Consider the following 16,408-nt stretch of genomic DNA (forward strand, 5'->3'; position numbering starts at 1 on the left):
ACCCCAGGAGACAAGGAGCAAGCCCTTCAGAGCATGCTAGCTTCTCCAGGCTTAGCCCAGCCTGAGCCTCTCTCCTGGCCAGCACAGGCAATGGGTTGTGGTGACCCTTCCAGGAAGATGTGTCCCAGGCTCCAGGGTCCACCTCCCTGCTCCTCACCCCCTGCCTCTGGGGCCTTGTATCTGGCAGCAGGAGCTGAGCCACCTGTTGTGGCCTGTCCGTCAAACAAGGGGCCTGACTGTCAGAGCTTGGACAGAGCATGCGCACAAGAGCTGCCCCACACGTGTTACTGCGGGGTCTCCACCACGGCTGTGGGGGGACTGGTCCAGATCTGAGCAGCTGCCTGGTCCACTCAGCTCAGACCTTGCACCAGGCTCCATGGTGGCCACGAGGGTCACCTCTGTCTTGCAAGGAGAGGCACTCAGGCAACCTTACTTGGATGGAGACCTGCTTGATCCTGGGGACTAACGGGGTCTGGGAAGCTTGAAATGGACCTAAAGGAGGACAGGAGGGCTGGGGACGAGGCACTCGGGCAGAGGGTGGCAATGTTGTTAGACGGTGAGTGAGGACTACAAGAGATTTTCTTTTAATGAGTCCCAAGTTGTTGATGTTTAGTCGCTAAGTTATGCTGGACTCTTTGCAACCCCGTGGACTTTAGCCCTCCAGGATCCTCTGTCCAAGGGATTCTTCAGGCAAGAATACTGGAGGGGGTTGCCATTCCCTTCTCCAGGGGATCTTCCCAAGCCAGGGATCAAATCCAGGTCTCCTGCATCATAGGTGAATTCTTTACCATCTGAGCCACCAGGGAAGCCCAACAATACTGGAGTGGGTAACATATCCCTTCTCCAACAGATCTTCCTGACCCAGGAATTGAACTGGGGTCTCCTGCATTGCAGGTGGATTCGTTACCAGCTGAGCTACCAGGGAAGATCCCAATATGCTTCATAGTTTAAGTCTTTGAAAGCAAGAATGTATTGGGGATGATCCTGGTGATCCAGTAGTTAAGACTGGGTGCTTTCACTGCAGAGGGGCACGAGTTCGATCCCTGGTCAGGGAACTAAGATCCCACGTGCCGCACAGCACAGCTGAAAAAAAAAAAACAAAAACAAGAATGCATTTGTACATTTTTCTCATATAAGATAAAAAGCTGCTCTAGAGGTTGGCAGGTGACGCCAGAGAAGAATCTGCCCAATGGGGATGAAAGCCTACCACAGGGAGGACAGGAGAGGGGAAGAATGCCCTCTCTGTCATCTGATGGGCCCCAGAGTCAAGGAGAGGTGTGTGTGAGGACTGAAAGTCTGGGCAGGTTTGTAGGTGAGGGCGCTGTCCCCGGGGTGAGGCTGGCCTTGGAAGATGCTTCACATAGGCTGTTCTATGTGCTGACCACAGCTGTGTGAGAACTTTCCATGATGATCAAACACATCATCTGTTCCAGATTCTGGGCTGCACAGCTGGATAAGATGCAGGTGGTGTGATGGGTGCCACAGAGGTGGCACAGGACCAGAGAAGAGAAGCCGACATCCCAAGAAGGATGAGTGGCAACTGGCCAACGGAAGAGGTGCTGGGAGACGGCTGTTCCAGTAGCCGGAACAGCAAGTGCTAAGGCTCTGAGGTGAGCGAGAGTCTCCCAGCAGAGGTCTGGGAAATGACAGTAGATCAGACTGACCTACTTCCCCTTACTCACTGGGGGAAGAGAGGTATGGGGTAGGGAGACAGAGAGAGGAGAAGAGGAGAGAAGGATGGGGAGAGGTCACTGCCTTGGGGCCACTGAGGTGTGAGTTCTATCCTGGGGGTGAAGAGAGGCACTGGGAACCGGAGGCCAGTGGGGAAACTGGGACAACTGTCCAGGTTGGGTTGGGTATAGCAGCCTGTTGGAACCTAGCAGAGGAGCTCAGCTGGAGGTCAGCACTGGGGAGACTGGAGCCCAGCTCAGTGAGGGCTGGGAAGTTTGGGGAGGAGAGGGACCAGGGCAGGTAGCCCCAGGGCCGCCCCTCCAGGCCCAGGAATCTGAAAGCAAATGGAGAACAAGTTCCCTAGCCCCTTGCCTGATCAGGAGCAGACCTCACTGGGAGCTCAGGCAGGACTGACAGGTGCTAGCAACAGAGAAGGAAGAATGAAGGCACAACCTGGGTGGTGGGGTACAGGGACGCTTGGGGTCCCCCCACGGCTGCTGCGGGCACCCAGATTTCCAACAGGAGTCTGAGTCAACACAGTGATGGCCGCCCAGCAGCTCCGTCCTTTCCCCGCCCCCTCCCCGCCACCCCGGCCACTTGGGAGAGTCATTTCATTTCTCAAATTAAAAATCCATTCTGTGCTGTGAATAATAGATGGGATGAGCCCTGGGAGGCTGGGAGGACAGGAAGCTGGTTGGGGGAGATGTTTTCTAGGGCGAGACAGATCCTGCAGCACTCTTGGTGGGGCAAGTGGACTGGTGGAGTGGGGTGGAGTCAGGGGGCATCTCCCAGAGCAGAGGCAGGGCTGCGAGGTTCAGGTTTGAGCAGCGGGCAAAAAGAGAGGCACAGGCTGTCCCCACACATACAAGCCAGATGGGTATAGAGATGGGTCTGATCACCATAGGCTCCAGGTGGGGCCAGGCTGGCTTCAGGTCAGCAGCCCTCCTGTGAAGTCAAGCACTTAGCACCTGACTTGGTGGAAATAGAACAGACCTGAGTCCTCAGTGTGGGACACGGGGGTTGCACCCCCCCCCCAGGCATCCAGACCTGGGGATGCCCTGCCCAGCAGGGGTGGCCTGCCATCTGGGAAGGGGAGAGGTAGAGGGTCCCCCTACCTCTGCCCCTAGCGTTGCCCTCCTTTCCCCTCTCTAACCAGCTCCCCTGCTGCCCACCACCCCCCAAACTGGGCATCCAGCTGCCTCCTCTGGGCTTGGCTGTGTCCTGTCATCCTCCTGCTTCTCAGTCAGAAGAACAAGACAACGAGAAGGGACACTGGACACTGGGAGCCTCAAAAGGAGAGTGAGGAGCCGGAGGCCAGATACATACCGCCCTCCACTCATCTCCACTCAGCTCTGCTTTCTGAGGACAGAAGTGCCTGGGAGGCAGGGCTGGTCACTCTTTATTGGTGGGCGGTACAGGGGGTGTCTAGGACTGAAGGGTCCTGGGCCCAGTCCCCACTCAGCCCCCGTGGGCCCTGGTGGCTGTGCTCAGGCCTGGGGGAGCCTCTGGGCTGGGGGTGGGGGTGAGGCGCTGTACAGAGAGAGATGGCGGCCGGTCCAGGGCAGTTGGGAGGCAGATGAACGGATCAATGGCAGCTGGGTGTGTGGAAGAGGGCTGGCCGTGAGGGAGGTCCTATGGCTGACCTGGGAGGGAGGGGGGATGGAGGAGGAGCTGAGGGCCTGGGTCCCCCACCCCCCAGTGGCTGGAGCGGCAGAGTCCCTGGGGAAGCATGTTTGCCTTTGTGCCTTTCTGTCGGAAGAGAGTCGGCTCCCTGAGACAATATCCATTTTTATATTTCTTGGAAATTTCACGGCATTCATTTCAGGGAAAATAAAAGCTGTCATTGCTGGAGAAATGATACCAATCAGGGCCTGAAAAGGCTGGAAAATTATCCTCCTGGAGACAAAATGTTGAGGGAAAAATGCAGATTAAAAGCACAAAGAGACACTTTACCACCATCCTGCCCTCCCCTCCCCCTGTAAGGAATCACCACATTTTACATAACTCCACCTTCCCTGGGTGGAATTAATTGAACCCAAGAAGAACTAACTCATGGGTCAAAGGAGGACTGTGAGATGGCCAGAGATGGAGACAGAGAGTATCCAGAGTGGTAGCTCAGAGGTGGACACAGGGACAGACAAGGAACAGGCAGGATGCGGGCAGAGGTGGCCCCTTAGGGCCTGGCTCATGAGCAGCCCCAGGGAGGGGACTGGACATGGGTTCTTTAGTCCCTGCCTCACTGTGGTTTTTATTAGATGGGGACCCCCGGCAGTCTCAGACAGTCTCTGACTCCGTTTAGGTGAGTCCTGCAAGCTGGAACCCTCGGGCCTGGGAGCACTGGTGCTTTGTGGGGTGCCTGCTAGGGACCAAGGAAGCAGAGTGGGTGGACAGCTTGGGGGCAGAGAAAGCAGAGACTCCGGAAATGGTATCATTCATCCAAGAAGCAAGCCCTGAGTTCTGTGTGTTCTGCATGGACCAGGCCCTGCTGGTACAGTGTGGAGTGAGGTCTGGCAGCAGCAGGCCATGTCCAGGGGCTGGGAGTCGTGGTAGGGAGGTCCCATATTAAAAAAGCAAGTTGAGGGACTTCCCTCCTGGTCCAGTGGTTAAGATTCCATGCTCCCACTGTGCAGGAGATAGGTTCAGTCTCCAGGAACTAAGATCCTATAGGCCATGCAGCACAGCCAAAAACCTACAAACAACAAATGCAAATTGAACCAGAAGAAAGAAGTGGGTGGATAAATTCATAGTCCCCCATCCTGACCTGTCCCCCACCTCTCCAAATACCAGGGTCCTGAGGTCCAAGGGCCTGTTTGAGGCAGAGCCCGCAGGCTCCCCGTGCTGGCTCCTGCAGGGTGGGTTCTTTCATTCTTTCCAGTCGTTTTCTCCTCCCTGGGCCAGGGGCTTCCAGCGGGTACCACGGCCAGCCAAGGTTTGGGGGCGGTGCTGAGTCTGGCCCTGTAGCCCCTTCTTGTAGCAGTCTCCAGAGCTCTTCCCCCATCACTGCCAACCAACACCCAGGCGCCCGCGGTGGTGGTGGGGAGGTGGGGAGGGGTGGGGAGAGCTGGGGGGGGTGGGGGGGGGGGGACCTGGGCATGGACAGAAGCTAAAGGACAGGATTGGGAAACCCCCGGATTGAAAGCGCTCTGGTCCAGGCGGTACCGGCACTATTTCAGCGCGCCCCACAGCCTATCCGTGAGTCCTCCCTGGACGGTGCTCCAGTCCTGTGGGCTGGGGTGGGCTGGCTCATCGTCTCATCAGCTTTAGCTTGAGCCCCTTTCAGACGGTCTGGCAGGCATCCCTGCGTGGGGGTGGGGGGTGGGCATCGAATCGGAGGGGACATGGGACCCTCATTCCTCTCGGGACTAGAATTCCCGAGCCCAGAATCGGTGCCAGACCCTTGGGAGCTTGTTCCCGCAGCCGCCTTCCCCGCCCCCGAGCTGCCACCGAGCTGACAGGTAGCCGGGATGCAGGCAGGAAGAAGGAGGGGGTGCGGGGGGCGCGCGGAGGAGGGTGGAGCCGCTGGCTCGCCCCCTCCCTCGGGGCCGGCGGGCGGCGCAGCGCGGCGCGGCAGCAGAGGAGGCGGCGGGCGCACGGAGAGAGCGGCCGCCCGCCCCGCTCCGCCCGGGCTCCGGCTCCGGCTCGGGCTCCATCTGCGCTGTTTCCGCGCCGCCCGAGCGCTCACCTGCCGGGTAAGTAGCACCCGAGCCCGCCGCCGCCGCGGCCACCGTCAGCCACCTCCGCCGCCGCGCCAAGCCTCCAGGCTTTGTCTGCGTCCTCGCGGCTCCGGCTCCGGCTCCGGCGGCGACTCGCGGGCTCGGTGCTCGGGCTCCGCGGACTGCCCGGCGCGGGCGGGAGGCTGCGCACCAAGAGCTCGGGGCGCACCGGGCCAGCTCGCTCTGGGCCGGGGATGAAACTTCGTCCAAGTTTGGGTTCCGGGGAGAACCTGTTGAAGCCGGGAGGGGCCGGCGGGCGAGGACGCGGGACGGAACCGGTTCCAGGTCTTTTAGGGCCGTCGGGGTTTTCTCCCTGATCCTGGGTGGGACGGCGCGCCGGCGCGGGGGCTTGGGAAAGGGACGGGTGAGGGTTCTGACCATTGAATAAAGAGGACGGGGCCGGGGATGGCTCTGCGGACAGCCGCGAGGACAAAGTTTGGTTCTCGAGTCTCTTTCTTGAGCGTCTAGTTCCAGTGCGGAAAGCTGAAGGCGGCTTCAAGGGCCGCATAGACGCCGCACTGACCACACCTCCTTTTCCCGGCCTCAGCTTTCCCCCTCCCCCCATCTGGCCTTGGCTGTAGCAGGTCGGGGGCAAGCAACGCAGAGAAGAAAAACAGCCTTTCATTGACGGCCTACTATGTGCCAGGCCCGGTGCCCGGCGCTTTATTACAGGGGCTTCCCCAATCTGCGGCGGGCACGTGTGTGCAGGGACAGAGGACGGTAATGGACGGACGGTGCCTACAGTGGCTGGTGGCCGCTGGGAGCCTTCTCCCTTCCTCCATCCCCGAGTGGCGCAGGGAGGCCAGGCCCCAGGCCCACTCGCTGTTGGGGATTCCGGGTGGCCTCCAGCCTTTGGACCTAGGCCTGTACCCTTCCTCGTCGGGCTCGTGGGTCCCGTCGGGCCCCAGTGCCTTTCTGAACCTTTGTCTACTTTTCCTGCAGCTGCGGCCCAGGGGCCATGCAGAGGCCGACTGGGAGCCTGGCGGCCCGGAGCAGCCTGCTGTAGCAGAGACCGCCCAGGGCTGCGCGGCGGCGGCAGTGGAGCCATGGAGGCCCCGTATTCGATGACAGCACACTACGACGAATTCCAGGAGGTGAAGTACGTGAGCCGGTGCGGTGGGGGAGGCGCGCGGGGAACGTCGCTGCCCCCCGGCTTCCCGCTGGGTGCGGGGCGCAGCGCCACCGGGGCCCGAGCCGGGCTGCCGCGCTGGAACCGGCGCGAGGTGTGCCTGCTGTCGGGGCTGGTGTTCGCCGCGGGCCTTTGTGCCATCCTGGCCGCCATGCTGGCTCTCAAGTACCTAGGTCCGGGGGCGGCGGGGGGCGCCGCCTGCTCCGAGGGCTGCCCGGAGCGAAAGGCCTTCGCGCGCGCCGCCCGTTTCTTGGCCGCCAACCTGGACGCCAGCATAGACCCGTGCCAGGACTTCTACTCCTTCGCGTGCGGCGGCTGGCTGCGGCGCCACGCCATCCCGGACGACAAGCTCACCTACGGCACCATCGCGGCCATCGGCGAGCAGAACGAGGAGCGCCTGCGGCGCTTGCTGGCGAGGCCCGGGGGTGGGCCGGGGGGCGCGGCCCAGCGCAAGGTGCGCGCTTTCTTCCGCTCCTGCCTGGACATGCGGGAAATCGAACGGCTCGGCCCGCGGCCCATGCTCGAGGTCATCGAGGACTGCGGGGGCTGGGACCTGGGCGGCGCGGCGGAGCGCCCGGGGGCGGCGGCTCGCTGGGACCTCAACCGGCTGCTGTACAAGGCGCAGGGCGTGTACAGCGCCGCCGCGCTCTTCTCGCTCACCGTCAGCCTGGATGACAGGAACTCCTCGCGCTACGTCATCCGCGTGAGTGAGCCACCCCCGCAAGCCCCCGCCACGGGCACCCCACAGGCGGCTAGGAACTAGGAGTGCCGCGGCCTGGCACGCCTGCCCCGCGCGCCCCGTGCGCCCGGGAGGCCGGTGCGGAAGGGGGAGGTTAGGGGGATGGAGGGGAGCGCACACCGGCAGAGCGCGGGAGGAGGGCGCAAGTAATTTCCCTCGAGTAATTGCGGTGTTTAGCGGAGCCGCGGGAGCCGCAATTTCCCAGCCCTCTGACAGGCGGTGAGAGCTCGGGGAGGGGTGTGCTGATGGGCTGTGGTGACAGGCCTGTCGGGCTGGGGCTGGCTGGAATGCCTGAGAGGGGTGGCGGGCGGGGGTCAGCTGTCAGTGCGCGCGAGAGTGCCCCTCAAGGGTGGGGAAAGGAAAGGATTTCAAAAGGAAAGACAGGGACGGGTGGCAGGGACCTGGGTGGGGGGTGTAGGGAGGGTGGGGGCCGGGGAGCCATACCCATTCAGTCCCCGGTTTAGGCCAGTCAGTTCTGGGGGCTTAGACCAGCTGCTCTGGATTTGAGGCAGGGGCTGTCGTCTTTATGCTCCGGGGGCTTGTGACAGTGGATGCCTGGCAAGTCCTCCGTTTGCCTTTTGGAAGGGGATTCAGTCTGTTTGCAGGAACCCGGAGTGTTGATGTCTGAACCCCATCTCTCCCCAGATTGACCAGGACGGGCTCACCCTGCCAGAAAGAACCTTGTACTTAGCTCAGGACGAGGAGAGCGAAAAGGTGTGGGACCTTGGGATGGGGTTCCGGGGAAGCCCTGGGACTCTGGGAGGCATGGACCGGGGCCTGGCACCGCCTGCATCCTTGCCCTGCCCCTTCCTGGTGCAGATCCTAGCAGCATACCGGGTGTTCATGGAGCGCCTGCTCAGCCTCCTGGGTGCCGAGGCAGTGGAGCAGAAGGCCCGGGAGATCCTGCAGCTGGAGCAACAGCTGGCCAACGTGAGCAGGCGCCGGCTTCGTGCTGGGGGCGGGAAGGCTCGGGCGGGGCTGGGTCAACCCTGCCCTTCATCCCCAGATCACAGTGTCCGAGTATGATGACCTCCGGCGAGACGTTAGCTCAGTGTACAACAAGGTGACCCTAGGGCAACTGCAGAAGATCACCCCCCACGTGAGTGCCACCCAGCCCTGTGGGGTGGCGGGGAGATGCTGATCTTGGGACTCCTGGGCTGTCCCCTCCCTGAGGCCTTCCATGGCCATGGACTCCTGTGACCTCTGGTTGCCTCTCCCTGCCCCCTCCCTGCCTTCTGTGGTCCCTGCCACACCTGGTCCCACTGTCCCCATTTGTGGCCCCCCCAGCTGCGGTGGAAGTGGCTGCTGGACCAGATCTTCCAGGAAGACTTCTCGGAGGATGAGGAGGTGGTGCTGCTGGCTACAGACTACATGCAGCAGGTGTCGCAGCTCATCCGCTCCACCCCCCACAGGTAGGGCTTCCAGTCACCCACCTGCCCCCCCCCCCATCCCTCCCCTGCATCCCAGAGCTATCTGCTTGGAGAGCTTCGAATCCCTGCCTCCACTTCTGTCCAGCATCCGCATTGGGGAGGCAGGTGAGGAGCACTGGAAAAGGAGTCCCGATCCCTAGGTTCAGACCTGGCTATCCCCTCTACTGTGTGGGACCCTGGGCAGGGCCAGGGCTTCCCGGGCTGCAGTCTTTTCATGTGGGGATGGCAAGACTTGAGTGAGCCTGAAGTTAAAAGGGGACGCTGTGGCAGTTACTCTGCTCCCCCAGGGCCACCGGGGGGAAAACCTCCCTGGCCTCTGCCCCATCTCAGGAAGGAGCTGAGGCCCTTCGAGGCCAGCTCTGAGATAGGCAGTCACCCCAAGCACCCACTCTCCCACCACATGGCAAGTGGAAAACAGTGCTGGCCCGTGCTCCAGGAGCACCCAGCGCTTTCTCGCTGGCCCGAGGCGTATCTGCTGTGTGTGGGCCCAGCCCTTCTCTCTGACGGGCTGGGAGGACCTGGAATGACCCTCAGTCCTGTGCAGGTTCTTGGTCCTGCCCCGGGCTGGGGGCTGGGGGTGGGGCGCCTGTCGGGACACCCCGTTGCTTCACCTGGCCCTTAGGATCCTGCACAACTACCTGGTGTGGCGCGTGGTGGTGGTCCTGAGCGAGCACCTGTCCCCGCCGTTCCGAGAGGCGCTGCATGAGCTGGCCCGAGAGATGGAGGGCAGTGACAAGCCACAGGAGCTGGCCCGTGTCTGCCTGGGCCAGGCCAACCGTCACTTTGGCATGGCGCTTGGTGCCCTGTTTGTACACGAGCACTTCTCGGCTGCCAGCAAGGCCAAGGTCAGGCTGCCTGGCCTTGGGGGGTGTGGGAGTGGGTGCTGAGCCGGGGATGAAGCTTTTGCATGACTGTGGTCCAAGCATGAGGAGCACGGGGAGCCCCGCACATCCCCCCTGCAGCGAGGGGCACCGGGCTCAGGGAGGGCTGAGCCCTCTCTGAGCCTCCAGGGTGCTCCTCACTGGGCCTCCTCCCCCAGGAAGCCTACCTGGTTTGTCAGTCGCAGGACGCTCTCCCCACCAAGCTCCTGCCCGGCCTGCTCTTCCATGCTCAGTGGGATGGCCTTAGGAATGTACGTGATCTTTGCTGGGGCAGTTAGCCCCTTCCAGACCAAGCTTCCTTTCAGGGTCCAGGGCCTGAATCTCTTACCTCCAAGGTCTCCCCTTGGTGCTGAGCACCAAGTCCTGGGCTTCGGAAGTGGTGCTGAATGATTAGGGGGGTAACCCTTGCTCCAGGTGCTGGGGACCCAGAGTTATGGCCTCCTGGATTGATCCCTTGATCCTTGACCCCTGGCCCTGCAGGTACAGCAGTTGGTAGAAGACATCAAGTATATCTTGGGCCAGCGCCTGGAGGAGCTAGACTGGATGGATGCTGAAACCAAGGCGGCTGCGCGGGCCAAGGTGAAATGGGATCCTGGTCCCATATGTTGGTTCCCTAAACACGCATTGAGCACCTACTCTATGCTAAGTGCTGGGATGACAAAAGAGACAAAGATGCCTCTATGGAGTTGGCATTACCTCTCCCCGTTCCTTGAGCCCCACTCCTACACTGGCCCTGGAGCTTTCTCCCTTGGGGAGTTAGGGGGGTATCTCCTGAGGCCCCAGTCCACCCCTGACCCTCTCGCTTACAGCTTCAGTACATGATGGTGATGGTGGGCTACCCGGACTTCCTGCTGAAACCTGAGGCTGTGGACAAGGAGTATGAGGTGGGCCTGCCCACTGCCCCTGCCCTAACCAGACACGCTGCTCCAGGCCTATGGCCAAGACCCCCTTGGAGACCAACCACCACTGCAGGGAAGGAGCCAAGGCCCTCAGCTGATGGATGCTGGGAGGGCATGGGACCTGCCAGGTGCTGGTCTGGCCCTGCCCCCTGGCCTGCCGCTGAGGGCTGCCCATCCCCTGTGCAGTTTGAGGTCCACGAGAAGACCTACTTCAAGAACATCTTGAACAGTATCCGCTTCAGCATCCAGCTCTCAGTCAAGAAGATCCGGCAGGAGGTGGACAAGTCCACGTGGGTACCTGGCCTGGAGCAGGGGTCAGGGGTGCCACGGGGTGCCATGGGGACAGTGTTTCTTATCAATGCCTGGAGGAGGGCACATTGCCTTACAGACATGCTGGCATGGGGAGGGGGGACTGGGCCTGCATTGGGTGTGGGGTCTGCCTAGGAGAGGGCTAGGACAGCAGTAGGCTGGGACATTAGGCCATCCTAACCCTAAGGAGGAAGAGGCTAGGAGGTTGGGGGTGGTAGGGGACGGAGTGTGGGTTCCCCCAGCTGAACCCAGCCTCCCTCCACAGGTGGCTGCTCCCCCCACAGGCACTAAATGCATACTATCTCCCCAATAAGAACCAGATGGGTAAGGGGGCGTGTCGGGATGGGTGGGGGTGGGGTTTAGGGGTGGGCAGGGCCTGGAGGTGGGGCGGGTCTCCTCCTGACCACGCCCTCTCGACAGTGTTCCCAGCTGGAATCCTGCAGCCAACACTGTATGACCCTGACTTTCCGCAGTGAGTATGGGGCCTCGTGTGAGCGAGTCCTGGCCATGGCCTTGTCTGCGGGGTGGGCAGGGAACTGCTCAGACTGCCCGAGGCTCAGGCTGGGCACAGGAGTCGTGACAGTTGCAATCCTGGGTCCCCATGATCTCATTTCGTTGGTTATTTAGAAAAAGGTGTAGGGTTTTGTTTTGCTTTTTTCATTCTTTTAACTGTCCGGAGTCCCTTTTAACTTGGGTTGAGGCTTCTTTGGGCATTTCAAAAGTGAAGAAATCTAGGGAAAAGATTAAAGGAAAAAGATCTAGGAAAAAGGCTAGATCCCATATGGGGTGCCTCAGTTTCCCTCCACCCCTGTTTCCACCCACCCCCTTGACTGCCAAAATCTGTTAGATGTTATTTCCTAAAAGAGCTTGCAGGTATCGCTGGCCCCTTTCACATACCGCAGGGAAGCTGAGGCACGAGAGTCCTGGGATAGTGGAGACATTGGCCCTCATGGGCTACCTCGTGGCCTGGGCAGGGCCTCCTGAGGCCATCGGGGCAGCAGCCCAGTGGGGCTCTCAGAGGCCGGCGAGGCTGGGGCCTGACGCTGCTGCCCCGGCCCAGGTCTCTGAACTACGGGGGCATCGGCACCATCATCGGTCATGAGCTGACCCATGGCTACGATGACTGGGGTGAGGCCTGCAGGCGGCCTGAGGAGGTGGGGGACAGGCACCGGGGCGGGGGGGAGGCAGGGTGGTGAGGACTAATTGAGGCCCTGTAGCCCCCTCCTGTGCCTGCCGGCTCGCGGGTGAATGGACAGGGAGCCTCAGCCCGCCCTGCCTGCTGCCCGCAGGAGGGCACTATGACCGCTCGGGTAACCTGCTGCACTGGTGGACCGAGGCCTCCTACAGCCGCTTCCTGCGCAAGGCCGAGTGCATCGTCCACCTCTACGACAACTTCACCGTCTACAACCAGCGGGTGAGACCCCACCTCGATGTTCCCGGGGTCCCTCAGGCGGGCCTGCCTGGCCAGCACGGACGAGGCGTGTGCACCCCCTTGGCACACTCCTGGCCCTGCACAAACCCAAGACAACGGTCCCTACACACCCGCCAGGGTCCGGGTGCACACTGACTTGGGTGCGTGCGTGAGTTCACACAGCCTCACACGCACGTGGGGCACAAGGTGGGGGAGCCCTACCCAGACTTTCTGGGAAAGGGAAGGTGGGGCAAGGGCAGGGCTCCGGGAGGCCAGACCTTAAGGAGGCCAGAAGGCCTGGGCAGCCTGCAGCCTCTTCGCTTCCCCCCAGGTGAATGGGAAGCACACCCTCGGAGAGAACATCGCGGACATGGGCGGCCTCAAGCTTGCCTACTATGTGAGCCGCCCCTGCACGCCCTCCGCCCCTGCGGGGAGGGCTGGGGGACCCTGAGGACTGGGCTAGAGACCTCGTCACCCCTCCCCCCGCCCCCGCCCCCATCCTGCTGGTCTTGGAGGGGAAGGTGCTATGCTGGGAAGAGGGCTTCCTAAGTCCTTGACTTCTGGGAAAGCAAAGAGGGTTGCCTGGAGGAGGTGGCCCCTGCCTGGGGTTAGCCTTCTGGAGAGGGAAGAAGTTAGGGACCCGAGGGCTCAGCCTGGTGGGCGGTGTGTAGAGCTGGGGTGGGAGACCGGCTGGCTGGGTGCCCCGCACAGGCACCCCAGTTCCATGCTCTGCACCCCCAGGCATATCAGAAGTGGGTGCGCGAGCACGGCCCTGAGCACCCGCTGCACCGGCTCAAGTATACACACAACCAGCTCTTCTTCATCGCCTTTGCCCAGGTGGGCCGGGTGGGGACCGGTGGGGTGGGGTCAGCTTCCAGCCTGTCTCCCACGGGCCACTCCTCAGAGGCAATGCCCACCCCCCCCCCCCCAGCCCTGGGCTCTGATGGGGAATGAGGACCTAGTGTGCGGAAGGAGTGGTTGTACAGGCTGGTCCGTGGACTCCCGGCCTCACATCCCCGCTGCTCCTCTCCCCACATCTGGCCCCAGAACTGGTGCATCAAGCGGCGGTCGCAGTCCATCTACCTGCAGGTGCTGACCGACAAGCACGCACCCGAGCACTACAGGTTTGCCCCCTGCCTGCCTGGGCCTCATCCCCTCCTTGTGTCGGGGGGGGGGGGTGGGCTGGGGGTGATGCGGGTGGGGTGGGAAAGGACAGCTGGGGTCTGGTGGCCCCTGAGACCCACACTCTGTGGGTCTCTCCCTAGGGTGCTGGGCAGCGTGTCCCAGTTCGAGGAGTTCGGCCGGGCCTTCCATTGCCCCAAGGACTCGCCCATGAACCCTGCCCACAAGTGCTCTGTGTGGTGAGCCTGGCCGCCCACCTGCGCCCCCCCCCTCCCTGCACGAATCGCCTCTCGCCAGCTGCCGGGGCAGGCATGGACCCGGCTCTGGTCCACTCAGGCGCCCCCCCCCCCCACCAAGCTCGCCTTCCCGGCCCTTTTGGGACTCTGCACCGCCCCACTGTCTCCCACTCCAGGAGAGACCCAGAGCAGGGCTGAGGCTGGGCTCCAGGAGGGCGTGGGGCAGAGACTCTAAGGTCCGCAGACTGGGCTTTCAGGAGCCAGAGCCTCCACCAGTCTGCACTGTCCAGGCCCCCCACCTTCGCTATGTTCTTGCTGCTGAGTCTGGTCAATAAAGCTGCTCTACTGTCGCCTCGGCCTCCTTAAGGGCCCCCGGAGCAGGTGGGGTTGGATGAACTCCTTACCTTAACGTAATGGGACCTAAAGAAGACCTTCTTGTCCCCTCCTGGTGGCCTCAGCTGGGCTGACTCTGTCCCTCCCTCCCCAGCTCTTATCTTTCTCACCAACCATCCACTCTGGGGCTTCCCTGAAAGCTCAGTTGGTAAAGAATCCGCCTGCAATGCAGGAGATCTGGGTTCAATTCTTGGGTTGGGAAGATCTCCTGGAGAAGGGAAGGGCTGCCCACTCCAGTATTCTGGCCTAGAGAATTCCACGGATTGTGTAGTCTATGGGGTTGCAAAGAGTCGGACACAGCTGAGCAACTTTCACTTTCACTTTTACACTTTCACCCAGTCTGCCCCTGCCCCCCCCCCACCTCAAAGTCTTGCCGAGGCCCCTGGACCAGGTTGTGGGGGCCAGAATGCCGTGCCTAGTGACCTCCACCCCAGCATGACTCTGGGACCTGACTTCTCCTGGGTGTCCAGAGTAGTGCCCCACTTACCACTGCAGGAGTTTCTGCAGTGTCCCCAACCAGTCATGGAGCCCAGGCCAGGCTTTGGCTCATCTTCTTGGAGAAAGAGGACATGACACGTGACCTGAAAGCGTCCCCTCCAGCCTGGGGCGGGAGCTCCTGGGCAGAGAGGGGGAAGGGAGTGGTGGGGGATGGGGACGGGGGCGGGGGGGGGGCCCAGGTGTGGCTGTGGGGGGAGGGGAGGAGACGTGATGTCTTGAACAGGAGGGCAAGGGGAGGGAGGAGCCCCCCTGAGGGGTCCCAGCCGTCTGTGGTGATGAGGCTGGGCGCCCTTCCTCTTCCAGGCCTGTTTCTGTTACATCAGGGGTGGCCTAGAGAGGGCAGCCTCTCCCGGGGCCCTGCCCTGTGCGTGTGGCCTAACCTGTCTCCCACTGCAGAGGTGAACCTCTTGCTGGTCCAGCTTCTGTATTTATGCTCAGAGAATGTCCATCCGCCGTTCAGCTTCGAGGGGTGCTCAGAAAAGTCTCTGTTATCTGAGCCTTGGATGTCACAGCCTCGGGGAGGGGAAGACAGAAGGCACACCCGCCACTCAGACTGAGCCACAGCGGGGGGTGCAGGGGGGTCCACCGAGGAGAGACAGGAATGAAGAGGGGACCCCATAGAAGGGGGAGTGGCCGAGTCCCCAAGAGGCAGGGCTCTTCACACACACAGGCTGCAGGCATCAGTCCAGGGCACAGAGCCCTGCTGGGAGCTGCCTGGCGGGGTGGTGAGGGTGGTGATGGTGGTGAGGCGGCCCTCGTATTCAGGGCTCCTTAGAGGTGCTGTGTTTATGGATCTTCCTTAGTTTCCTCTGGAAGCCTCTTTCCCCCTCGACTGGGCACGTACATAACCATGTCCTTTGGGGAATGAGAGCAGAAAGACTGTCTAGCTCCCTGTCTCGACCTGCCCCCCAGCTCCTGGTCCCATGCCTCACCTCCCTCCCTCTGGTCTGGGATCCTGGTTGGAGACTAGATCCTCAGGCACCCCCTCTTGCCCCGCCCCCAGCTCCTTGAGTGGCCCAGCTCCACCCAAGACAGATCCTTCCTGTCTCCCAGTCGGCACAGGGGAGGCCTTTGGGGCTAGGTGGGGCCAGTGGGGTGAGACTCCAACAGGGAGTGCCGTGAAGCCCAGGTACTCCTGGGGCCAAGTTCCTCCCCTCCCCATCCATACCCAGCTGAGGGGGCCAGTGGGGGTGGGCTTGTAGGGGAAGGTGGGCCCCTGGGATGGGACATGGGGTTCCTGGCCTCCAGGCTAGTCCCGAGCTGGAAGCTGGGAAGCCTGAGAGTCTTAGCTGCTGGCCAGGGCCCTCATGCCCACTTGTGTCCCAGTGGGGACCACCCACCCTCCTGGCAGGGTTGTGGACAGCAGCCCATGAGGCCACTGGAGACCCCCTCATCCTGACGGATTCCTGCTGGGCTCACAGCAGTGATGTCACTGCTACCTGGGGCTGCAGTCTCCTTGCACCTTTCCGGGAGGACGGAGGGAGACCAGTGGTCAGAGGGATCACAAGCCAAGGGCATCCCAAGGACAGCTTCCCGGCCCCTGTGCTAAGTTGCTTCAGGCATGTCTGACTCTGTGACCCCATGGATTGTAGCCCACCAGGCTCCTCTGTCCATGGAATTCTCCAGGCAAGCATACTGGAGTGGGTTGCCATGCCTTCCATCAGGGGATCTTCCTGACCCAGGGATCGAACCCATGGCTCTTACATCTCCTGCATCGGGAAGCCCACCCCCCCACCCCACCCTAGCCCTTAGGGACCATGAAACTTAGACAGCCAAGGACCTCAGAGCTACAGGGTGGCCCTGTAGGGTACAGTCGTGACGTGGGTGTCACCCATTGGTTCCCAGACTGCTTTTCCAGGCGGATGCTGAGAGCATCCTCATCGCAACCCAGTGAAGTGGACGGAGGACGGAGGACAGAGGCAGCCCCTTTAACAGACAGGGAAACAGGGGAGTCACGTGCCCTGCTCAGGATCACGC

General features: G+C 61.9%; 1 protein-coding gene across 2 annotated transcripts; it reads left to right on the forward strand.

Annotated features, from left to right (window-relative positions):
- Positions 1-5,255: 5,255 nt before the first annotated feature.
- Positions 5,256-13,748, forward strand: ECEL1 (endothelin converting enzyme like 1). Of its 2 annotated transcripts, XM_065927597.1 has the most exons (19): positions 5,256-5,360; positions 6,327-7,216; positions 7,898-7,966; positions 8,072-8,182; positions 8,259-8,351; positions 8,540-8,664; positions 9,305-9,527; positions 9,722-9,814; positions 10,044-10,142; positions 10,373-10,447; positions 10,649-10,752; positions 11,037-11,095; positions 11,192-11,243; positions 11,832-11,899; positions 12,061-12,185; positions 12,514-12,579; positions 12,924-13,019; positions 13,230-13,306; positions 13,448-13,748. In XM_065927597.1, the coding sequence occupies exons 2-19, from the start codon at positions 6,431-6,433 to the stop codon at positions 13,545-13,547; spliced, it is 2,421 nt and encodes an 806-aa protein (XP_065783669.1). In that variant the 5' UTR covers positions 5,256-5,360; positions 6,327-6,430; the 3' UTR covers positions 13,548-13,748. The 2 variants fall into 2 exon arrangements, with proteins under 2 accessions (XP_065783669.1, XP_065783670.1); XM_065927598.1 differs by lacking the exon at positions 9,722-9,814.
- Positions 13,749-16,408: the final 2,660 nt, after the last annotated feature.

This window comes from Muntiacus reevesi, chromosome 3 (assembly GCF_963930625.1).
Source record: "Muntiacus reevesi chromosome 3, mMunRee1.1, whole genome shotgun sequence".
NCBI classification, from domain to species: domain Eukaryota; kingdom Metazoa; phylum Chordata; class Mammalia; order Artiodactyla; family Cervidae; genus Muntiacus; species Muntiacus reevesi.

Excerpts from the sequence above, each read along its gene's own strand:
- ECEL1 (XM_065927597.1), top strand. The coding sequence starts at position 6,431 with ATGGAGGCCCCGTATTCGATGACAGCACACTACGACGAATTCCAGGAG. Across the intron at positions 8,183-8,258 it reads TGGAGCAACAGCTGGCCAAC|ATCACAGTGTCCGAGTATGA; the intron begins GTGAGCAGGCGC and ends CTTCATCCCCAG. Across the intron at positions 10,448-10,648 it reads CTGTGGACAAGGAGTATGAG|TTTGAGGTCCACGAGAAGAC; the intron begins GTGGGCCTGCCC and ends TCCCCTGTGCAG.